Genomic DNA, 25,807 nt, shown 5'->3' with positions numbered 1-25,807 from the left:
CACACCATTTAGTTTGATAATTATGCTTAGCAACCCACGAAATTGCGGGGGGGGCTTGTGGAAATAAAGGTTTCGCGGGTTGCGTCAGTTCCAAGCACTGAGATGATACTGTATGCAATAAACCAATTGGAAACTTACCACAGAGATATGGTTCTTTTTAATTCAAATAATCAAGCACGTTTTAAATTAAAATATAATAATTTATTAACTATACAAACACCATCCGTCACAATAAATACACAGTCATTGCCATATTCATATCTAACATTGTGGGGGCAGGGAGAGCAGGTTATCCAATCAACAGCGATAAGTTCCAGGGATTCCTTTCACCATGGCCTTTTTTTAGAAAGATGTTCAAATTGTAGTCCATGAGCAGATCTGTGATCAGTCCTGTAACAAATCCAACAGCACGCAGGGCTTTGATTCCACCCATCACTCCAATACAGTAATAATCCAAAGTAATAGAGTCCATCCTCTCCATACTGTAGGTAATGTCTAGCCTACAGTTTATATAATCCAAAGGTGGTCGTCCCCTCCTCATAGTTGACCAGGCTGGGGTCCGTCACCCACACAGAGATCTGGTCTTCAGGCTCCAGACTAAACACTCCTCCCTGGAAGGCCGTACACACGTCTGTACGATTCTGGTCCCCCAGGCTGCAGTAGGCTGTCATCAGGTTCTTCTCCTCTCCTGTCTCCCCCTTCCTCAGCTTCACCCGGCTGGCCAGAGGGGTTTTGGGGTGCCATTTGGAGAAGGCCACCTGGGAGTAAATGTCGTAGTCTCCAGACTGCTGAACCTTCAGCCAGCTGGACTTGAAGTACTGGACGTTCCTCAGCACTGAGTGGCCTATGTTCCACTCCAGATACTTTGCTGTTCAACCAAACAATTTATATTTTAAGAATTTGCATTTATTATGGATCCCCATTAGCTTCTGCCAAAGCAGCAGCAGCTACTCTTCCTGGGGTCCAGCAACATTAAGGAAATGTACATACAGTTCAAACGTTACACTTCGCAATACATTATTACACTACTACAACATATCTCCAATACAAAATCGATGTGTGTATGTGTTTGCGTGTGTGTGTGTCTTCACTGTCGGCGCTGTTCCATAAGGTGTAGTTCTTTTGTTTGAATCAGATTTGACTGCTTACATTAGTTAAGAGTTCCATGTAGTCATGGTTCTATGTAGTACCTCATACTGACACATCTTGAATTGAGGCTGCAATTCCATAGGAAAAAGACAAACCAAGAATGTTCGTGATAAGTAACATCTCTTACATGAAGGGAGTGCACCAACTACAGGTTGCTTGACTATCATGCGTGCCATGGCTCCATTCGAGAGCAAACCCCCAGTGAGTTTGACAGCTGAAACGGAGAACAGACAGTCAGTCTTCACCCTCTCAGAATAGGAGGTTCTCTGCTGACAGTGTGGCAAGTAAAGCAGGTGAAGTACAGAAACACATATAAAGAGCTCCAAAAGTATTTGGACAGTGACACATGTTGTTGTTTTGGCTCTGTACTCCAGCACTTTGGATTTGAAGTGATACATTGACTGGGGTTAAAGTGTAGACTGTCAGCTTTAATTTGAGGATATGTTCATCCATATTGGGTGAACTGCTTAGAAATTACAGCACTTTTTGGACATACTCCACCCATTTTAGGGGACCAAAAGTATTGGGACAAATTCACTTATGTATTAAAGTAGTCAAACGTTAAGTATTTGGTCCCATATTCCTAGCATGCAATGAATTAAGTACATCCAAGCTTGTGACACACTTGTTGGATGCATTTGCTGTTTGTTTTGGTTGTGTTTCAGATTATTTTGTGCCCAATAATAATGAATGGTAAATAATGTATTGTGTCATTGTGGAGTCGCACAACTGTCGTACCCCCAAGACATGCTAACCTCTCACCGTTACAATGGCAGTGGAGGTTAGCATTGTTTTTTGGGGAGGTATGATAATTGTGTGTCTAACTTTCTCACTCATCATTATCCACGATTCATTCAGGATTATCCGTAATCATGGTAGCAATCTGTAATCATGGTAGCAATCTGTAATCATGGTAGCAATCTGTAATCATGGTAGCAATCTGTAATCATGGTAGCAATCTGTAATCATGGCAGCCACATTAATGCAGAAGTGTTTAGAAACATATTCTATTCTTATTTACAATAAAAGTAACACAATACATTATTTATCAGCAATTTTGATTGGGCACAGCGTAATCTGAAACGCAACTTAAACAAACAGCAAATGCATCCTACAAAGGTGTAGTCACAAGCTTGATGTAGTCATTGCGTGCTATGAATATGGGACCAAATACTTCAAATTCTACTACTTTAATTCACATCAGAGAATTTGTCCCAATAACCCTTGGTCCTCTAAAATGGGCGGACTATGTACAAAAGGTCTGTCATCTCTAAACGGTTCACCCGATATGGATGAAAATACCCTCAAATGAAAGATGACAGCCTGTACTCCAAAGTGCTGCAGTACAGATCCAAAACAACAACACGTGTCACTGTCCCAATACTTTTGGAGCTCACTGTATGTAATTAAATATTTTGACATACCTTTTCCTTCCACTTCTGAGACCTTGAGGAGAGAGAGAGCATAGCATTGCTTAATTATCTGTTAATACTGCATATTTCTTCTTCTCCAAATGTACTCCTAAAACCTCTATCTTAATTTGAGTCTCAGAAACCATAGCCTACCTTTTCCATTATGTTTTTGTATTTCTCCACAAGCTTCTCACAGTCCAGCATTGACTGGCTGTCTTTCTCACACTCCCCAAGTCTCCTCATGACAATCATGTCATCCAGGTACTTGTGTTCAAAGTCCTCGTCATACTGAGCCCAAACAAAGCAGGAATTAATGTTAACATTATATTTAATATCAGCACTGATTAAGGAGGATCACACGTGTCTTTCAAGTTCACATCAGGACAAGCTCATGAAGCATGTTAGGACTAAGCAGTTGTTTTGTGTGTGTTGTTTCTAAATGTTTCTGTCGAATGTTTATTCTGATCATGGAAAATGTTCTCATGAACCTATTTTAATTGTTTTATAACGGAGGTTGTTTCCTGTGCTTGAAGAATAGTAGGCCTAGGTTGAAACTGAAATACTTTAGATGTTGAAAAGACGCTCTTACTCTGTAAACCACAATGCTCTTTGAAAATACACTATACTATGTCACGTAGAGCCGACGGCAGTCATATTCAAACAATATCTCACTCTAGTAGAGTTCAGGATAGATTTCAGCTATAAAATAATTAAACGGGTCACACTTTATTTGGGTAGTCCGMATAGTTCGTCTAGATATGCTCTACAGGTGGTCATACTATCTGTTCATAAGCAACTGCTGGCTAAGGTTAGGTTTAGAATAAAGGTTAGGATAAGGACTAGTGTTCGTAGACAGTTAGTTGAAATGCTATTGAGAGTCTGTAGAGCATTCACGGATGGACTTATCCAATTAAAGTGTTACCAAAAATAAACTTGTATCCATGATCTATGATAGTTGTGAACGTGGCACTAAGAAACTAATACATGTATAACCATATCTAGAAAGGTGAGTTCTTACCTTGTTTTCCTTGTGGTACAGGTAGGTGAATCCCCCCAGTAGTAGCAGCATTTGGAGCACTATCATACCAATGAGGAACCCGAGGAGAGGTTTGTTGTGGCCCGGGCCTGGTGCTGACTTGACAGAGCCTAGCCGGGGGGGGATCGGTGGTGGAGGCAGGTTGGTCTGGTACATGTTGATCATGGTGGTGCAGAGAGATTTACTCTGGGGAGGTCTGGCTGCCTTCACACACCATTCACTTCTGAATAGCTACTGTCAGTCGACTGTCACTAGCAAGTGTGTTCTTCAGAGGCCACTTCCCGGAAGCTCTCAACTTTTAGGTGTGTGCCTCTGAGTGCATGTCTGTGTGTGTGTGTGTGTGTGTGTGTGTACATTGTGTCTGGGTTTGATTTGAATGCATCAACCTCTCTAAACAATCCCATTTTTACCTGTTGGCTTCTCCAGTCCACGTTTACCCAGGGACTGATTCCAAAAGGTTCCTTTCTTGAAGTGATTGGTGTGTGATATGATAGAGCTTAGTAGAAATGCTGATGGAAATCACCTAAAGAAGGGTTTGAATGTTGCACAATCAATGCATTTGCTGACCAAGGCTTTTTGGCTGAAATTTGTCCATCTGACAGAAAACAATTCAACCAGCACCTAGAGATGCATCTATATATTTCTGTTTAGAGTTGGGCATGTTAGATATTTCAATTGAATCAAACGTTTTCATAGGTTTACAGTTGAAAGGACTTTGCCAAATATATTTTTTTTTACCATTTCAGATCTCATCAAGGCCCTGATTGGTGAACCACTGATCCATTCACAGCTCGTTGTCTGTTGTCAAGGTTAGGGACATCCACACAAACAGTGATTTTAATATACAATGTTTTCAACTTACATATTTGACACATGATTACATTGTTCATTTATACAGTTATTATTCCACATGTCCTCACCTAAGACTCACAACTTTTTGGTTCATCTGATCTTCCTGCTATGCCACCACATTTGTTTTAAACATCATTGGTTAGGCATGTACTTGCAACGTTCCCATGACACGTGTCTAGAACATTAATTTAGGATATTCAGTAAACATGGTAACCATGTTCTGTTTGACAATTTGTTCAGAGCACTTTGAATAGGAAGTAGTACGAACGCTTCTTTTTAACGAGACTGTGCTTGAAAGGGAATGTTCTCTTAAGTCTAATGCCAAAACATGCTAAATAAGTTCTCCGGAGTTTTTTGCTAACATACATAGAATTTTCCCATAACTAAAGAAAAAAATGGGCACAAACATCAGGAGAACATTACAAGAACATTCTCTCCCCCTAGAATTGTTAGCTGGGTTGTTTATCACACACTGCACCCTGCAAAGAAAGTGGAAGTGAAAACTGGTGGCTAACCTTTCTGACCGTCTCACACAGGATATGATTCACAAGTGTGTCATTTCTTTTCTATACTTCCACTGAATCAGTTGATCCAAAAAAATAGAGCAAATAAATCAAATTGTATTTGTCACATACAACAGGTGTGTTCACCTTACAGTGAAATGCTTATTTACAAGCCCCTAACCAACAATGCAGTTTAAAAAATATGAATAAGAAAAAGTAACAAGTAGTTAATAAAGAGCAGCAGTAAAATAACAATAGTGAGACTGTACCAGTACCTCCTGTATATAGAGTCAATGTGTGGGGGCACCGGTTAGTCGAGGTAATATGTACATGTAGGTAGAGTTATTAAAGTGACTATGCATAGATAATAACAGAGTAGCAGCGGTGTAAAACGGGGGGGGGGGCAATGCAAATTGTCTGTGTAGTTATTTGATTAGATGTTCAGGAGTCTTATGGCTTGGGGGTAGAAGCTGTTTAGAAGACTCAAGGACCTAGACTTGGGGTAGAAGCTGTTTAGAAGCCTCAAGGACCTAGACTTGGTGCTCCGGTTCCACTCTGCGGTAGCAGAGAGAACAGTCTATGACTAGGGTGGCTGGAGCCTGGCAATTTTTTAGGGCGTTCCTCTGATACTGCCTAGTATAGAGGTCCTGGGTGGCAGGAAGCTTGGCCCCAGTTATGTACCGGGCCGTACACACTACCTTCTGTAGTGCCTTGCGGTCGGAGGCCGAGCAGTTGCCATACCAGGCAGTGATGCAACCAGTCAGGATGCCCTTGATGGTGCAGCTGTGGAACCTTTTAAGGATCTGAGGACCCATGCCAAATCTTTTCAGTCTTCACGACTGTCTTGGTGTGCTTGAACCATGTTAGTTTGTTGGTGATGTGGACACCAAGGAACTTGAAGCTCTCAACCTGCTCCACTACAGCCCCGTCGATGAGAGTGGGGGCGTGCTCAGTCCTCCTTTTCCTGTAGTCCACAATCATCTCCTTTGTCTTGATTACATTGAGGGATAGGTTGTTGTCCTGGCACCACACGGCCAGGTCTCTGACCTCCTCCCTATAGGCTGTCTCGTCGTTGTCGGTGATCAGGCCTACCACTGTTGTGTCATAGGCAAACTTAATGATGGTGTTGGAGTTGTGCCTGGCCGTGAAGTCATGAGTAAACAGGGAGTGCAGGAGGGGACTGAGCACGCACCCCTGTGGGGCCCCTGTGTTGAGGTTCAGCGTGGCGGATGTGTTGTTACCTACCCTTACCACCTGGGGGCGGCCCGTTAGGAAGTCCTGGATCCAGATGCAGAGGGAGGTGTTTAGTCCTAGGGTCCTTAGCGTAGTGATGAGCTTTGAGGGCACAATGGTGTTGAACGCTGAGTTGTAATCAATGAATAGCATTCTCACACAGGTGTTCCTTTTGTCCAGGTGGGAAAGGGCAGTGTGGAGTGCAATAGAGATTGCATCACTTGTGAATCTGTTAAGGCGGTATGCAAATCGGGGTGGGTCTAGAGTTTCTGGGATAATGGTGTTGATGTGAGCCATTTAAAGCACTTCATGGCTACAGATGTGAGTTCTACGAGTCGGTAGTCATTTAGGCAGGTTACCTTAGTGTTCTTGGGCACAGGGACTATGGTGGTCTGCTTAAAACATGTTGGTATTACAGACCTCGGACAGGGAGAGGTTGACGATGTCAGTGAAGACACTTGCCAGTTGGTCAGCGCATGCTCGCAGTGCACGTCCTGGTAATCCGTCTGGCCCTGCGGCCTTGTGAATGTTAACCTGTTTAAAAGGTCTTACTCACATCGGCTACGGAGAGCGTGATCACACAGTCATCCGGAACAGCTGGTGCTCTCATGCATGTTTGTGTTATTTGTCTCAAAGCAAGCATATAAGTAGTTTAGCTCATCTGGTAGGCTTGTGTCACTAGGCAGCTCTCGGCTGTGCTTCCCTTTGTAGTCTAATGGTTTGCAAGCCCTGCCACATCCGACGAGCGTCGGAGCCGGTGTAGTACGATTCGATCTTAGTCCTGTATTGACACTTTGCCTGTTTGATGGTTCATCTGAGGTCCAAGCGGGATTTCTTATAGGCTTCCGGGTTAGAGTCCCGCTCCTTGAAAGCAGCAGCTCTAGCCTTTAGCTCAGTGCGGATGTTGCCTGTAATCCATGGCTTCTGGTTGGGGTATGTCCGTACGGTCACTGTGGGGACGACGTCATCGATGCACTTATTGATGAAGCCAATGACTGATGTTGTGTACTCCTCAATGCCATCAGAAGAATCCGATGTACGCGTCTCTGTGTGTGGAGTGGAGTATAGGTGGTATAGAGMTTTTTTTTCTCTGGTTGCACATTTAACATGCTGATAGAAATTTGGTAGAACTGATTTAAGTTTCCTTGCATTAAAGTTCACTAGGAGCGCTGCCTCTGGATGAGCGTTTTCCTCTTTGCTTATGGCGGAATACAGCTCATTGAGTGCGGTCTTAGTGCCAGCATCGGTCTGTGGTGGTGTGTAGACAGCTAGGAAAATTACAGATAAACTCTCAAAGTAGATAGTGTGGTCTACAGCTTATAATGAGATACTCTACCTCAGGCGAGCAAAACCTCAAGACTTCCTTAGATATCGTGCACCAGCTGTTGTTTACAAATATGTATAGTCCGCCCCCCCTTGTCTTACCAGACGCCACTGTTCTATCCTGCCGATACAGTGTATAACCAGCCGTATGTTGATAATGTCGTCATTCAGCCACTACTCCGAAGCATAAGATATTACAGTTTTTAAATGTCCCGTTGGTAGTTTGATCTTCCTCGTAGGTCGTCGATTTTAATTTTCCAATGATTGCACGTTAGCTAGTAGAACTGAAGGCAGGGGGGATTTAATCAATCACCTACGAATTCTCAGAAGGCAGCCTGACCTCCGTCCTCTTTTTCGCCGTCGGCTCTTCACGCAAATGAKGGGGATTTGGGCCTGTTCCCGGGAAAGCAGTATGTCCTTCACGTCGGGCTCGTCGGACTCGTCGGACTCGTTAAAGTAAAAAAAAGCTTCTGCCAGTTCGTGGTGAATAATCACTGTTCTGATGTCCAAAAGTTATTTTCAGTCATTAGAGACGGTAGCAACAACAGTATGTACAAAATAAGTTTAAAAAAATAAGTTACAAACACAAAAATACAGACAAAAAAGCACAAATGGTTAGGAGCACGTAAAACGTCAGCCATCTTCTCCGACACCGAATAAAATACACATTTTAACTGCGTCATCAAATTAGTTTTAAAACCTCTAAGTCCACTGTTTAGGGGACCTGCGTGGTTCTGGTACTGGAAGCCATTTGTTTATAAATAGATCTGTGGACACCGAAGACTGCTTGCATTGAGCGGTAGCCCTGATTCTCACAGACACAGGAGTATGTCTCTGAAATCTGACACCACTTGTAGCTGGGATGTCCCACTGACCATTTTGTTTGCTCTTCGGACTGTCCATCAACTCCTGTCTGAGCCCTACGTCACATCCACTAACAACGCATATGCCTGGAATCCTTACACCGTAACGCAACAGGAAAGTGGTTTCGTCGCTGTAGCACATTGCAATCAATTTATAGCCAGTAATCTAAAATAATTCATAGATTTTAAAACAGAAACAACGTTCACTTTGTCATAGATGGACAAGATTAATATTAGATGAAAGGCAGGCTCCTAACAAATTCAGGAAGCCTTGCTAGAGTCCTGTGATACGTCAACAGTGATGGAGGCTAATGTTTAGATCAAGAAAGATCTTTCAAAATATGCACATTTTCTCTAAGACCAAATACAGTGCATTCAGAAAGTATTCAGACCCCTTGACTTTTTCCACATTTTATTATGTTACAGCCTTATTTCTAAAATGTATTAAAATGTTTTTTCTTCAATCTACACACAATACCCCACAATGACAAAGAAAAAATGGTTATTATACATTTTTGCAAATTTATAAAAAATTAAAAGGAAATATCACATTTACATAAGTATTCAGACTCAGTACTTTGTTGAAGCACCTTTGGCAGCGATTACAGCCTCAAGTCTTCTTGGGTATGACCCTACAAGCTTGGCACACCTGTATTTGGGGASTTTCTTCCATTCTTCTCTGTAGATCCTCTCAAGCTATGTCAGGTTGGATGGGGAGCGTCACTGCACAGCTATTTTCAGGTCTCTGCAGAGATGTTCGATCAGGTTCAAGTTCGGGCTCTGGCTGGGCCWRTCAAGGACATTCAGAGACTTGTCCCGAAGCCACTCCTGCGTTGTATTGGCTGTGTGCTTAGGGTCGTTGTCCTGTTGGAAGGTGAACCTTTTCCTGCAGTCTGAGGTCCTGAGCGTTCTGGAGCAGGTTTTCATCAAGGATCTCTCTGTACTTTGCTCCGTTAATCTTAACTTGATCCTGACTAGTCTCCCAGTCCCTGCCACTGAAAAACAGCCCCACAGCATGATGCCACCACCATGCTTCACCATAGGGATGGTATCGGCCAGGTGATGAGCAGTGCCTGGTTTCCTCCAGACGTGATGCTTGGCATTCAGGCCAAAGTCTTCAATCTTGGTTTCATCAGATCAGAGAATCTTGTTTCTCATGGTCTGAGATTCTTTAGTTGCCTTTTTGCAAACTCCAAGTGGGCTGTCATTTGACTTTTACTGAGGAGTGGCTTCCGTCTGGCCACTCTACCGTAAAGGCCTGATTGGTGGAGTGCTGCAGAGATGGTAGAATCTTCCAGAAGGACAACCATCTCTGCAGAGGAACTCTGGAGCTCTGTCAGAGTGACCACCTCCCTGACCAAGGCCCTTCTCCCCCGATTGCTCAGTTTGGCTGGGCGGCCAGCTCTAAAGAAAGAGTCTTGGTGGTTCCAAACTTCTTCCATTTAGGAATGGAGGCCACTGTGTTCTTGGGGACCTTCAATGCTGCAGACATTTTTTGGTACCTTTCCCCAGATATGTGCCTCGACACAATTGTCTCGGAGCTCTATGGACAATTCCTTCAACCTCATGGCTTGGTTTTTGCTCTGTCATGCACTGTCAACTGTGGGACCTTATATAGACAGGTGTGTGCCTTTCCAAATCATGTCCAATCAATAAATTGTACCACAGGTGGACTCCAATCAAGTTGTAGAAACATCAAGGATGATCAATGGAAACAGGATACACCTGAGCTCAATTAAGTCTCATAGCAAATAGTCTGAATGTTTTTTTTTTTTTTTAAATGTACCAAAAAGGTGAGATGAACCTTTCTTGGAGTATGCAGAATTAAATGTAATGCTATTGAACACAAACACGTGGTTTCCATATGTTTGATACCATTCCATTCAAGGCATTATGAGCCTTCCTCCCATCAGCAGCCTCCTGTGGTTGAGACGTTGATCAATGGGATTACAACCTATATTCACCCACTCCAAAAGACAGCCAAAAGTTAACTGAATTTCCAATGTGTTATCACTGTGCTTTCATCAAACCTCAAATCAAATTTTATTGGTCACATATAGCAGATGTTATTGCGGGTGTAGTGAAACGCTTGTGTTTCCAGCTGCGACAGTGCAGTAATATCTAACAATACACACAAATCTAAGTAAAGGAATGTAATTTAAGAATATATAAATATATGGAGGACAAGCAATGTCAAAGCAGTATAGACTAAGATACAGTAGAATACGGTATATGCAGTTGAGATGAGTAATGCAAGATATGTAAACGTTAAAGTGACTAGTGTTCCGTTTATTAAAGTGGCCAGTGATTTCAAGTATATGTATATAGGCAGCATTCTCTTAAAGCTCAACCAAATTCCAATGGAGAAATGTCAGATTTTTGGATTAGTTGTCACCCAAATGTTTAACACTGCGCTATCAACTATTTAAAAGCACAAGATAGTAAATGGGAATTCAATGTCAGATTTGTCTATTTATAGGACAGATTGTGTTGCCATTGTGTTTAATCTAATGACAGAACCAAATGACCTGCATTCCAGTTGAGATTACAATAGAATGGTGGAAATAATCAATGCCATTCAACCGTCTGCGCAGATTATTACAGCCATTGGATAGGTCCATCTGGGTTACTGATTTAGTCTGGCTTAAATTATTCATTTGTAGACAAACTGGAATTAATGTTTGAATTCATGTCTCCATCTCAACCAAAAATGTAAATTAAAGAACAGGATAAAATCTAACTTTATGTGCACTTTAAATAAAGTTATTTGATTTAGTCCTGTTTTGTTTTACTTAGAATGTTGAGATGGAGCTGCGAATCCAACATCATTATACATTTGTAGACAAACTAGAATTAAAGCCAGACTAATTCAGTGGCACAGATTGAACTAACCCAGCAGAAAATACATCACCTTTAAATATTGATATTTGGTTGCGTTGACAGCCAAACACAATTCAATATAACTAAATATCATTCCATTTGAAATCAACCCYAGCTTGAAACCCTAGGCCTATTGTATTGTCTATTCTTAGTTGAATTATGGGTTGAATTGAAACAATAGCTGTTGATGACTTTACAAATGCTTTATAGTATTTAGGTTGATAGCACATTGGTAACAGTCAGTGACAAATAACATAGGTTTGGTTAAAACCTTGGATGGGAGGTGCCGCACAGCCTAATGTTTTTTATCTGATCGTGGATCTAGATCTGATGTTTTTTTTAAAGTACAAATTACACATATACAATTTACACATATGCCCCAATAACAATTTAGTTCTCTTGTCCCATCACTGCAACTCCCCTACGGAGAGGAGAAGGTCGAGAGCCATGTGTCCTCCGAAACACGACCCTGCCAAGCCGCACTGCTTCTTGACACACTGCTCGCTTAACCTGGAAGCCAGCCGCACCAATGTGTCAGAGGAAATACAGTCCAGCTGATGACCTAAGTCAGCTTGCAGGCACCCGTCCCGCCACAAGGAGCAGCTACAGCGCGATGGGACAAGGAAATCCCAGCCGGCCAAACTTTCCCCTAACCCGGACGACGCTGGGCCAATTGTGAGCGTTTATTTTGTGCGTTTAACTTAGCCTTTTCCAGTCTCAGCATGACAATGCCCCCGTGCACAAAGCGAGGTCCATACAGAAATGGTTTGTCAAGATCAGTGTGGACGAACTTGACTGGCCTGCACAGAGCCCTGACCTCAACCAAATATAACACCTTTGGGAAGATTTGGAATGCCGACTGCGAGCCAGGCCTAATAGCCCAACATCAGTGCCCGACCTCACTAATGCTTGTGGCTAAATGGAAGCAAATCCCCGCAGCAATGTTCCGACATCTAGTGGGAAAGCCTTCCCAGAAGAGTTGAGGCTGTTATAGCAGCAAAGGGGGGGCAACTCCATATTAATACCCATGATTTTGGAATGAGATGTTTGTCGAGCAGGTGTCCACGTACTTTTGGTCATATGGTATTTTAAACAAGGTTTGTCTGTTGAAATTCAGTTACCTTGACATAATCCTGTGGTTGAAATTGCTTCCTCAACATTTTTTTTCTTCTAATCCAATGTATTTCTCACGTAACAATACGTTGACAAACTACATTGAAACAATGTTGATTCAACCAGCTTGTACCCAGTGGGAAGACATTTTTGGAAATCCGCCCCTCTTTCAAGTATAGGTGCCCAAAAACCCACACTGGTTACAGAAAGAATTAGTCAGTGTCAACCACACCAACGCTTGAGAGGCCAATGTTATCCCACAAATCAACAGCGGGGATGGTTGGTTTTCATCAGAATTCTGTAAATTGCTGTAAGAGCCACCCCCAGCCTCCTCTCATAGTGAAGCATTTGAGTTGGACCACAGGACGAGCGAGAATGGAAAGACTGCTAGCTTGAAGGCATGTTAATATATGTAGGGTTTTACTGAAAGTGGAACAGTGTTCCACATTCGCATGCAAAATTTCACAGGTGGGTTGTGGGCACAAAGTCTTCCCCTGTGGCTTGCCTCAAAACAGACCCCAGAGTTGATGTAACCTTTTTGCTTAAAGGTGCACTATGCAGAAATCACTCTGCCATTTCCTGGTTGCTAAAATGTTAACAGTTTGCCTAATTTCAGGTTGTGACAAAACAAGCAAATATYGTGTAGAGAATCATTGCACCATCTAAACCGCTGTTTAATATATTTTCCATAACAAAGAATATTTTCAGCTGGTGTACTAAACCAAAAGTAAAAGATGCAAAAACAAAACTTGAGAACAGGAAGCATAGAAATAGCACACAGAACAGATCTATCGCTTCTTAGACTTTTTTTCAATGAGTGACAGATCTATAACTCACATTTCTATGTGCATTTGGTCAGGTCGCCCAAAAAGTTACATATTGCCGCTTTAAAACCTCTTAAGGATTAGTCTTTTTTCCCAATTTTCATCTAAAATGACCCCCAAATCTAACTGCCTGTAGCTCAGGCCCTGAAGCAAGGATATGCATATTCTTGATACCAATTGAAAGTAAAATACTCTTAACAATATATGACAAATCTGTGCTTTGGTTTTGTTTACCTGACCACTGTTTCAAATGCTAATATTTTAGCATTGATGGCACAATCCAAAGTGAGTCAATGGTAAGCTACCCATATTAGAATTTGTGTACTTCATGTCCKAAAAATAAATTGTATAACTCAATAGTTATAGATTTGGACATGAAGTGCAAGAAAATGCTAATATGGGTACCATTGACTTGCTTTGGCTTGTGAATTCCAGCACTAACCTTAGTGTTAGCATTCCTGCTCCATTCTTAGCGTTAGCCTTCTTGCATCTTCATCCTCATATCGTTATAAATCAGACTTCTACTGCATTTAGGGCTGAATCATAACTTGATATTTATACATGGATTTAAACCCCTTTATCATCAGTTAAACAAATACTATAGCTCAAGGGGCATACCACCAGAGATTCATATGTATGCCACTAAGGGAAGCCCTGGTTTGTTACTGATCACCATACTAAATATAAATGTGTATTTCCCTTATGCCTATAATGTAGAATTTAGTGCTTTGGCAGTTGTGTATTGGTGAACTTTGTTTAGACAGCTTGCCAGTCATGTTAATATGCCGCTGTATTAGTTTCTATATTGTTGCAATGTATGTCATGGTTCATATATTTTAGATACAAGGAAACTAAGCTGATTCCAAAACAGTGCGTTTTTGTAGTAAAAAAAAAAGAAAAATGTTGCCAAGGCTGCATTTAATAATGGAACACTTCAAACTGTCATTTCTCTGTTCAGCAATGTGCATTATGAAAATGAAAGTTTCAGGGTTTTTTCCCCCCTAGTTTGTCTTAAGTCCTCTTTTACTGCTAGTGCAGAGTGAATGTTAACTCAAGACATTTAGTGGTAGTCTACGTCCGAAATGGCACCCTATTGTCTTTATAGTGCAACTTTGAACATGGCTCTTGTAGTGCACTATAAAGCGACTAGGGTGCCATTTCGGAAGTAGACTACCATTCCAAATGAGTCTGCTGATGAAATGCTATGGAAACTGCTTGACTCAATAGGATTAAATTAGAATCTTTCCATTTACTGAGAAATCCTGACTTGACCATAATCTTCCCTTGCTCTGAGTTCCACCTTGTGATTCCTCTACAGTGTGTGTGTGTGCCCATACTCACACGTTGCATGCGTCAATCAATGGTCTCTTGCCACTTCATTGACTGTGCCTTCGGGCACCAGATTTACAGGGCTGTGCAATTCTGATCCAGGAGGGCTGAAACACTTCTGTTTTTTTCTTACTACCTTGTAGTTAATTGCACTCACCTGGTGTCCCAGGTCTGAGTAGAAGGAGAGAATGAAAACAATAAGTGTTTTGGCTCTGTAGGACTGCCCTGCAACATGTGGTTAGATGATATGTAAAATATATACCCAATACCTATCTTGTAAGATCTGGCATCAAGTCGTTGATCACCGCCTTTCGTCACCTGCATAGTGGGAGGCTCTATTATCCCCTAATCGTGAGGGTGTTTGTTTGGTTTTGACGCAAACGTGACCAGACTGAAACAGGAACCAACCTTGCCGAGATTCATACAGTGGCTACAAATTGCTGTGATATTTGAGGCTGACTATACCATGTACACACAGTATTTCAGTTGGTGGGTGTGTGTGATGAGATAGTTTTTTTTACATCAAAGAAACTTCTAAATAATGGCAACACTGCCATGTTACTCTGAGCCTTGTTGGATAACCAGATCAGTGTCTGACGTTTGGCTGTTGCAGAGGCACCCCCTCGACTTTCGTTTACAGTCGGTTAGTGTAGCCTTACCACTCAAACGCGCTCACATACAGAAACTTCTCCTTTGCACCCAGGGGTAAAAATTCAGGGAGAACTAGTTAGTGCTTTTAACTTTGGTTCCATGGGGGATGTCAGATCCTGACCCAGTTGTTAGCATCCTACTTGTATTGGCTATTAGAAAATGAAATTATGACTTGAGTGTGCTTCAAGTACCTCTTATGGTGCCTGGAGTGCAAGCAAAGTCATTCTCTCTACTGCAACTGGGCCAAACAAATGGCTGATTTAACTGCAGGAGGGCATTCTTTCCCCTCCCAAATGTAATTACATAATTAAGGTTTGAATTAGCACAAATGGAGAAAAAGATGCTCAAACACTGTTGTTAAAATACACATTCAATTTTAAAAGCAGATTAATGAAATTAGTTCCGCATAGACGGAGCGTACAAGATTCATACAGTAAAAGGGAAGTGTGTAAGTGAAAGAATGTCGATACGAGCGAGTATTTGTATCATGAAATGTTTTTTGTTAGAAAGCTTCACAACTGCAGTCCATTAATTTGTTCAGAGCACTTTGAATAGGAAGTAGTAAGAAAACTTTTTTAACAAGACTGTCCTTGAAAGAGATAATGTTTTTAATTTCTTCAACTGCAGTATTGATCTGACCATTTTTGTACCCCCCTTTCCTTTAAATTTATTTCCATATCGTTCGTTGAAATCCGATTGTTTTTTGCTAATTATTTTGATTCGACAGAATTGGCTGTAGAGCAAAAACTCTGATATTATGGCAGTCCGCAAACAATCGTTTAAGTGCATGTCGCCACGTACTGTAAAATCATGATCTGCCCAATTCTGTACACCATGAAAATAAAATTCAAACCAAATAACTTTACCAACTTTACCAAACCCTCCCCCAAAACCCCTTCCATTAAACTTTCTCTATATCATGCTGAAACACTCCACCCTTAGGATTGTTCAGCATGTCAACAACCATTTCAACAGTAACATCTGTTACCCACAATAATATCTATTTTTCCGTCTCCACAATAATCTTCAACCTGGCATTTCTGCTTTCCACAACCTAAGTCGTATTGATAATACCAATAAAAGTTATGAAGGAAACTTTATTCATTATTAAAGTGTCCTTGGATGCCGCACATTCATGAGCACAACATTTCTGAACAGGCCTCAAAACCCTGCCAGGACCATGAGAAGCATCAGCCCTGACAGTAGGTCCACTAACTACAGGTACATCCATGTAATCTCCATCAGTCCCCACTGTAGTTCTACCAATCTGTTTCACGGCCTCTGCATATGACACATCATGACTGATCTTATATCTCTGAGCTTCTCTAGCCTRTCTCTGTACCTGGCATCCACCAAATGCTGCACTGTGTTCTCCCCCACATGTACAGCACTTAACCTTCACATTGGATCTACATTCACCATAATCATGTTCCCACATCTTTTCTTTACACTGAGCAACTACAGTACATGTCCCATGCTTTGACATTTAAAACATTTCAAATTCTAACATAGTTTCAATCTGTACTTTGCCCAGCAAGACTTTCTCCTACCTCAGCGTCACTGATAAGCTTTCACTTCTTTGACCCTCTTTCCTACTGATGAACCCTTTGGCCTCAATCACTCTGCCTCCCTTCACATTTTCTTTAATATCATCTGTGGACATAGATATTGGGATCTGTCATGACTGTCCTGTGAGGATCCAAAATGGGTCAGATCAGGTTTGCAATGAATAGATGTCGGGGGGGGGGGGGGTGACATTTCACACCCTGTTGTAAATCAAGGAAAGAGAGAACATCCCTCTCCAAATTGACACAGGAATGTTCCTTTGTCTACACCAACAGTTTCCCGAAGAAACTCTAACACGTTCTAAAGCCAATACTGGGACAATATTTCTAACAGAGAACGTGGGGAATGGCCAGAGGTGATCTAAAGAATGACATATGGGTTATTTTGTGATGTAATTAAACATGTTATAAAGGAAATACTGTAAGTTAAAGTATAAACACTACATGTACAAAATATCCATCCTCTACATTGTGCATGAAATATGAACATTTCTGAAAGTATTTGTTAAAATATTTTTGGAGRCAGAGAATTTGTTTTCTATAAACTTTGCACAGTAAATAGCCTGACGGAACCGTCCCTTTRGACCAGAGTGTATAAAAGGATTGGTAAAGAAATTCATATTTAGAACAGAGAGGCATGTAGCTGCAGCTCACATCCAAAGTGGTTTGAACTCTGACTATCAACACGAGGTAGAGGCGAGAAGCTCACCTCCTGGACAATCACTGGTACAGCTGATTAGCGGTCCTAAGTAAAGTATCTAGAAAAGCGAATTTTAGTGGGACCATTCTACTATTCTCAAATCACTGTAGTATGCTACTCTCAGCACAGCTGGCTAGCTTATCTTCAAATAATTCTCTTCCAGATCAAGTGGAAGCAGAGTGAGCTCTAGTTCTGTTCAGGACTACACAACGGGTCACTGGATTCCGGGTGATGGCAGAGGAGAGCAACAGTAGAAGAGACCGCGTGCCGCGGAAAGACCCAACCAAATCCTATCCAAGAAAGTTTGGTTCCGACATAGATACATGGCGAACGAAGACATTTATACGTAAATACATTCATGATTTTATTCCAAACGGGCGGCGGTTCGTGTGCAAAGTATATGATTACTGTGAGAGTAGTTCCTAAAATGTATCAATGATAAGCGTCTTTCTATCTCCTTTGTAACAAGCCGACATATGTTGTGTCAGTCTGCTAGGGACCTTTTTCTAATGTATTACTGTATGTTTATCCTGTGTTAGTTAGCTAATAAATCAACCGATTTGTGTAGTACTGAATCATAAGTAAGGCTGGGGGTTTTGCAGATGCAGGAGGTTACAACTGTTCAGAATGATGATATAACACAAGGTTATGATTAATACGTTGACTGTTTTATGGATGTGATGGGTAAAGACCTTGAGTTTAATTCAGGAGAAGGTAACGCTAAAACAACCGCTCTCGTGGTTCCCCAAATCCTAATGAGTTAATTGTTACATGATTCATTTCAATTGGGTAACAATTAAACATAGTTGATTATCTGATGACTTATCTAATGAAAGTAAAGTCACGACAGACCCCAGTGATGACTCCCCTTAACCTAGCATACGCGCAGGTACATGGCTTTTAATCTTCATCCCATTAAGTTTCCATTTTCAAAATCTTCTCTTGCTGAGCCTTACTACCATTAGTTAGTCAGATAGGGCCTCACTTACACCCTGTGGTCACAAACACCATCACCACTTCCCACTCCAACACATCATTACTCTTGCTTCCTACGTTGGCCCTCTTTATGCTTTCTTTACTAGACGCTCCACTGCTCTATTTGCCCCCCCCATGTCTTTCCACTACCGACCATTCCTGGCTTTTCAATTGCCTCCATTTCATCCGCACTACTCATCATTAACCTTTTACCACATTCAACGATCTCAAACTCACTTGTGGTCAAACAATCGGTCTCATTCGTTTCATTCGTTTCTACACAGCTCAACCAAGCTCAACCTCCTGTCGCMGGGGGGCGGCGACAGCATTCAGCCCTCAAACGTCTACGATCAGTGTATATAACATTATCCTCACACAAAATCAAAAGATCAAGGAAACTGATTTGACGTCAGATTGCATAGGGAATCTCAGGTGCTCAGAACAAGAGTTAAGCTTGGAACGTCTGGAGCTGTTTTGCGTCACCCCTCCATAAAACAAATATATCAATGCACCATTTCATAACGTTAGGCACATTGTTTTGTTGGTGAGATGATTGATAATTGACCTTTTTTATTTACTTCATGTAACCCACATACACATGAGCATAGTTAGGAGCGATAGGGGATCCCATAGCAGTACCCTTAGTCTGGATAAAGAAGTTGTTTTGAAACATTAAATAGTGAGTACTATTTCAGTATTTCAGCCAACGTTATAATGCATGCACTGGAGGGTAGTTAATTTGGATCACAAAAAAAAAATGTTCCATGGCTTCAATACCGCTCTCATGTGGAATATTAGCAAAGATTTTTATAACTAAACCAAGAGAACACAGCCTGTCGTTTCCAATGTGAACAAATGAGTCAGAGGGCAGAACAATCAAGGAAGTGGGCAGAGCCAAGCATGAGCTAGCGAGATCCTATTGGCGCGTTCTAGTCTGCATCTGCATATTTCCGTTAGGGAACGCAACCTTTGTGCACATGCAATAACTCAATTCGCCTTGGCACTCTTAAATAGTGCCATTTTTTTMGGGTTGCAAAGGCTAAAGTCTACATAACTTAGTCCACTCTGTTCATAACATTCTTGTTTTGGGAACCGAAAACTATTGAGATCAAATGTTTCATTGATGAGAGAATTTACAGTATGTCGGCAAAAATCTCTTGTTCCATCTTCTGCCACTGCCAGCCAGTGGGCTTCCTCTCACTACCATATTTGGTATTGAGTGGAAGCACCAAGCGGATGCTTAACATTTATACATCGGGTGAAATATCACTCATATTGTTCTTTAATAGTGTATAACCAGTCAACATCAAAAGTAACTAACAAAGTATTCTCAGGGAAAGGATAACATACCAGGAAGTGATGTTGCAGGCTAMCTCAGTGCTGCCCTCTCTGAGTAACTCAAGTTGTAGGCACACTGGGCTACTGCAGGCTGTCATTATCCTTGTATCGTCTGTGTGCGATTTTAAAGTAAATCGGTTCAAAGACATACATCTGGTGTATTAAAAGCAATTTCTTCCTTGGTGGCTTCAATGAGAGGGAGCAGTCGTTCTCCGCTGTTCGCAGGTCATGGTGTTCTGAGTTTGGATTTGTGTTGCGGTTCCTGTCCATTAGTGTTTTGTGTGGACCACAGGAAGAATAGCTGCTGCTTCGTCTGTAGCAAATGGGCATCTGAAATAAAAATCCACCTCAGAGAGTGGTTCTCCCAGCCCTGTAGAGGGCGCTCTCAGGGGGTGTAGTGGCCCACCAGAGACCCGGTGTGCCACTCACTCCGCAGGCCACACGGGGGGGAATTGCTGGGGTTCCTGTAGCCTAGTGTATGTGGAGAGCCGAGCGAGTGCTGTTTTGGGGCCAGGGAGGGGTGTGAGAGAGGTGTCCCGGGGGAGTGTTCTCCTCTCTGCTGGGTGTTGAAGCCGTACACAGACTGGGGCTCCCCTCCTCACAAAGGCCACGAAACATCTGTGAAACTGACAAACACACACACCACTTTGAGTATCAATCTCTTTCACGCACACTGAAGCAATAGCATTTGACAACTCATCCATGAAAATAGAACACACTGTACTTCTAGTTTAGTATGTGTACTCTATTAACAGGAGTTATTTTAAATCCAGTCTGTGTTGATACTCGACTCCTCTTCTTGGCTCAAGGGAAGCCAGAGACGACAGATGTCAGCCAGTCCGTTCTTAAGTGTCATTGGTAGCATCTGGGAGGCAGGATTGCAGAGGGTGTTGAGAGGCACAGAGTAATTACTGGGAGTGTGTCCTCACAATGACAGGAGCCAGGGTGTCACTGTCAGTAGTCCTTGTGGGGACATTAGCAGTGTCACTCCACCCAGCCCCTGTCTGCTCTTCACTGACAAGTACTTTGATCCCCATTGATCAACCGAGCTCTCATAAGAGACCTGATTATCTGGTCAAGCTAAAGTCATGTCTATGAACCTGAACCCGGGTTCAGTACAACACTGAAACTGAACAAGAGTATTTAGCAAAAACATAATGTCAGCATGGTAGGACAAACCACATAAAATTAAACCTCAATGATATCCACAGTATGGACTCTGAAAGGCTGTCTGTGCTTGTTTTTCTGGGCTCACATGCCAGGATGCAATAGAAGGCTGTCTAAGCTGCACCCCACTGCTGTAAAGGCTACARGACAGTTGAACACCATTGTCCCTCTGGTCTGCCCTTTAGCGCCCCCTCTCACCTGGTTGTTGAACAGCACGTAGATGACAGGGTTGATGACGGTGCTGCTCTTAGCCAAGACGGTGGGCACCACGCTGGCCACAGGGGTGACCAGGCCTGACCGGCCGAAGGTGGCCACTAGGGCCATGACGCCGTAGGGCATCCAGCATAACAGGTAGCACGACACCATGGACAGCACCATGATCAGGATGTGCTGCTCTCGTCTCTGGGCCAACTGCAGGTTGGTCTTAGCCACCTGGGAACAGGAGGGAGAGAAGAGTTGGACTGCCAATTTTTTTTATTATTGTTGCTATTATCAATGTGTAGCACCCACTTGTAATGCTGTGATGCTAGTCATGCATGTTAGGGGTTCAAAGACAGTGGATCTTATGTAATGTGTGAAAGAGCTAAATGATCAACTGTGTCAATTTCACTTCTCAGAACAGAAGGTTCTTCTGCATCATGTCTTGGGGTTAAAAGTAGCCCAGTCCTGGCATGAGACCTCCCCAGAGTTGATTTAACATTGTGTAATGTCCTAACGTAGCTAATGAGCATGGCCGACTAGGGATATACCAGCCAATCAGGAGTAATAACAATGTCAGTTCCTGTAAAACGTTTCCTCTCTGTCTGTCACCAGACACCTCTTAGATGCTCAATTAGACTGAGCCTTGTAGCCCATAACCGGTGTTATAAACACAATGTTCATGTAGTGGCAAGAAAAAATGTGAACCCTTTGGAATTACCTGMATTTCTGCATAAATTGGTCATAACATTTGATCTTCATCTAAGTCACAACAAGACAAACATAGCATGCTTAAACTAATAGCACAAACTGTATTTCTCGTCTATATTGAATACATAATTTAAACATTCACAGTGTAGGTTGTAAAAAKGTATGTGAACCCCTAGGCTATTGACGTCTCCAAAAGCTAATTGGAGTCAGCTAACCTGGAGTCCAATCAATGAGACTGGAGATGTTGGTTAGAGCTGCCCTGCCCCATTTAAAAAAAAAAAAATACATTTGAGTTTGCTATTCACAAGAAGCATTGTTTGATGTGAACCATGCCTCGAACAAACGAGATCTCAGAAGACCTAAGAATTGTTGACTTGCATAAAGCTGGAAAGGGTTACAAAAGTATCTCTAAAAGCCTTGATGTTCATTAGTCCACGGTAAGACAAATTGTCTATAAATGGAGAAAGTTCAACACTGTTGCTACTCTCCCTAGGAGTGGCCGTCTTGCAAAGATGACTGCAAGAGCACAGCGCAGAATGCTTAATGAGGTTAAGAAGAATCCTAGAGAGTCAGCTAGACTTACAGAAATCTCTGGAACATGCTAACATCTCTGACGAGTCTACGATACGTAAAACACTAAATAAGAATGGTGTTCATGGAGGACACCACGGAAGAAGCCTCTGCTGTCCAAAAGAAACATTGCTGCACGTCTGAAGTTTGCAAAAGAGCACCAAGATGTTCCACAGCGATACTGGKAAAATATTATGTGGACAGATMAKACTACAGWTGAGTTGTTTGGAAGGAACACACAACACTATGTGTGGAGAAGAAAATAAATGTGTTGATGGAATTTATATGAATGACTAGAATAATCCACTCTGAACCCTGAAGCCGTATAATCGTATGAGTATGAAATTGATTAGAATTATGTATGACCATAGTCTGTACAATATGTCTATAAACCTTATTTGAATAACAGACAGACTGTCTGAGCAAGATTCAGTGCCGACCTTGGATGGGGCTACTGAGAGTACTTCCCAGTCTCCCTATCTTGAGGGAGGAGGGGGAGTAAGTCTCACGGAATCCCCTAATCTTGTCGGCTGGGTAGCAGGACATTGTGTGCTAAGGTTGGTGAGAATGTGTGTGCGTATGGTTGTGTTAGTGTGAATGTGTGTGCGTGTGTTAGTGAGTGTGAATGTGTGTTCATGACAAGCCAGTATAAAATGAATTGTTTTGTACCATAGAGTAGCGCGCTCTCGTAAATACACTTTCTGACTATTGTAGCTGGGCCTCCGTCTGATTCATTTCAACCAGTTTCCTACAAATTCTGGGTTTCAGGCTGAGTAGTTCATTGAATTGGGTTTATGAACATTGAGAACATAATTCTCGTGACAAAAAGTGACAGCACACCAACACCTCATCCCAACTGTGAAGTATGGTGGAGGGAGCATCATGGTTTGGGGTTGCTTTGCTGCCTCAGGGCCTGGASAGCTTGCTATCATAGACGGAAAAATGAATTCAAGTTTATCAAGGCATTTTGCAGGAAAATGTCAGGCTATCTGTCCACCAATTGAAGCTCAACAGAAATGGTCCTGTTGTGTCACCCAACGACCCAAAACAAAGTAGTAAATCAACAGAATGGCTTCAGAAGAAGATACGCCTTCTGGAGTGGCCCAGTCAGAGTCTTGACCTCAACTCAAGAGAGCAGTTCAGTAGTGTAGTGTAGGCTACATGGCTTTTGTCGCATGTTGAAATATTAGAAAAATAACAGAAAAACGAATTGGCGAAACCGTACCACTTGCAACCATGGTGTCCAATGAGCCATCTTACTTGGATACCTGCCGCGAAACTGAACGGAGTTCCGAAAACACACACGAGGATGTCGCTCACGCTGATGTTCAACAGAATGGGGTTGGTGGGCGTCCAAAGCGACCGAAGATAAGGAGGACAAGAAGGTTGAGGAATCCCAACTCCAAAATGAGCCCAAGGCATACTGCCACCACCGTGTGGCCAGTCCTGCTCAGGCCGAAGGAGTCCTGGGGCACCAAGGTGTCCCCATCACTGACATTGGTGCTTAGGTTGGAAGCCCCTCTGTTAGTGGTGCTGAAATTCAGAACTGGTATGCGAACAACCATAGCGCACGCGGGCTAAACTAGGAACAATTGGGGTCGAAGCTGTCTCACGCATTCAAACTCGCGTACATGCTCGCCAACAGTCTTGGTGACAAAAAAAGACATACAGTACTCCCAGTTAGTATCTCGCTCCAAACTGGGTGACCTCAGTGCAAGATAGTGAGTGTCTTCGCACCCCCTTAGAAGTCAACCAGGTAAGGTTACTTATCCAGTGGACCATGTCTCTGTGCATATGCTGCGTTCACACAGGCAACCCAATTCTTATCTTTTATTCACTAATTGGTCTTTTGACCAATCTGATGTGAAAATATGATGTGATTGGTCAAAAGACCAATTAGTGGATCTGAATTGGGCTGCCTGTAAAAAGTTTAKATTTTTTTATAACTTAGAGGTAGACCAATGAGATATTGATTTTCATCTGAAAAGTCTGGATGTTATATTTGCCCCCTGACAGGGGCAATTGTAAAAGCTGGGGTCAAATGTAAAGCCTAAAAATGAACCAGATGAACTCACTTAACTTCAAAAACATTAATGTTTATGAATTATTATATACATATGTAATTATTTTGTAAGAAATATAAGTATTTTTATGTACATAACCAACCGTGACAACCCTATTTGCGAATGGCCCTTCGGTTCCTCAAAACATGTCAATGTTTWGCCAACATGTAGTGATGGAAATTATGCTAGTTTGAAATCTTTGACATTAATGCTCAGGGCAGTTTAAGAAAAATACAGCTGGTGGAAAAACCGACTTTCACCCCTTAAAAACAAACATTTGCCCATAAAACTTACAAATAAAGAGGGATTTGGCTGAAAATGTTCACGCAGGGAGAGAACCTAAATTGTTATGTATAGAGTGAGTTTCATCACTCTAGTCTGTTTTTGTTTGGAGAAATACAAGCATAGCACAGCATAGCCATTTATAGACTTAGAATCAATTATTTTTCATATAGAAAAGAATCTCAAAGATGTCATAAAGACTATTAGGATGAGTAGACTTTTTCAGCCTTTGTTTTACGCCTTTGTTTTACGACGCCTGGACTACTGCAACGCCATTCTCTACGGGCTCCCTGCCAAAACACTTGTCAGACTTATGGTGGTTAGTCTGTCCTCATGTTTAGTATTCTCCATGGTCAGTCTGTCCTCATGTTTAGTATTCTCCATGGTCAGTCTGTCGTTATGTTTAGTATTCTCCATGGTCAGTCTGTCGTTATGTTTAGTATTCTCCATGGTNATGTTTAGTATTCTCCATGGTCAGTCTGTCGTTATGTTTAGTATTCTCCATGGTCAGTCTGTCGTTATGTTTAGTATTCTCCATGGTTAGTCTCTTATGTTTAGTATTCTCCATGGTCAGTCTGTCGTTATGTTTTAGTATTCTCCATGGTTAGTCTCTTATGTTTAGTATTCTCCATGGTTAGTCTCTTATGTTTAGTATACTTATTTAATATGTGATTTTATAGTTTTTTACCCCGCTGATTTTCTTGTCTGTGGGGGGGGGGTCGATGTAAATAGTCCGGGTGGCCATTTGATTAGTTTAGTTGTTCAGCAGTCTTATGGCTTAGGGATAGAAGCTGTTAAGGTGCCTTTAAGTCCTAGACTTGGCGCCCGGTAGCAGAGAACAGTCTATGACTTGGGTGACTGGAGTCTTTGACCATTTTTGGGTCTTTCCTCTGACACCACCTAGTTATATACACTACCGGTCAAAAGTTTTAGAACACATACTCATTCAAGGGTTTTTGTTTATTTTTACTATTTTCTACATTGTAGAATAACAGTGACGACATCAAAACTATGAAATAACACATGGAATTATGTAGTAACCAAAAAAGTGTTGAACAAATCAAAATATA

General features: G+C 42.0%; 1 protein-coding gene and 1 pseudogene across 1 annotated transcript; both read right to left on the bottom strand.

Moving 5' to 3' along the window:
• Nucleotides 1–275: 275 nt before the first annotated feature.
• On the bottom strand, nucleotides 276–3,862 carry LOC111966998 (CD40 ligand). Its single transcript, XM_023991909.2, has 5 exons — nucleotides 3,580–3,862; nucleotides 2,715–2,849; nucleotides 2,574–2,595; nucleotides 1,277–1,363; nucleotides 276–868 (listed from the first exon to the last, which is right to left on the bottom strand). The coding sequence occupies exons 1-5, from the start codon at nucleotides 3,760–3,762 to the stop codon at nucleotides 501–503; spliced, it is 795 nt and encodes a 264-aa protein (XP_023847677.1). The 5' UTR covers nucleotides 3,763–3,862; the 3' UTR covers nucleotides 276–500.
• A 16,269-nt stretch (nucleotides 3,863–20,131) lies between these two features.
• Nucleotides 20,132–23,957, bottom strand: LOC111967164 (opsin-3-like; annotated as a pseudogene).
• Between the last annotated feature and the right edge of the window lie 1,850 nt (nucleotides 23,958–25,807).

Source organism: Salvelinus sp. IW2-2015, linkage group LG8 (genome assembly GCF_002910315.2).
Source record: "Salvelinus sp. IW2-2015 linkage group LG8, ASM291031v2, whole genome shotgun sequence".
Lineage (NCBI taxonomy): Eukaryota > Metazoa > Chordata > Actinopteri > Salmoniformes > Salmonidae > Salvelinus > Salvelinus sp. IW2-2015.
The sequence above is the reverse complement of the archived record's forward strand: the minus strand, read 5'-3'. Positions and strand labels throughout refer to the sequence as shown.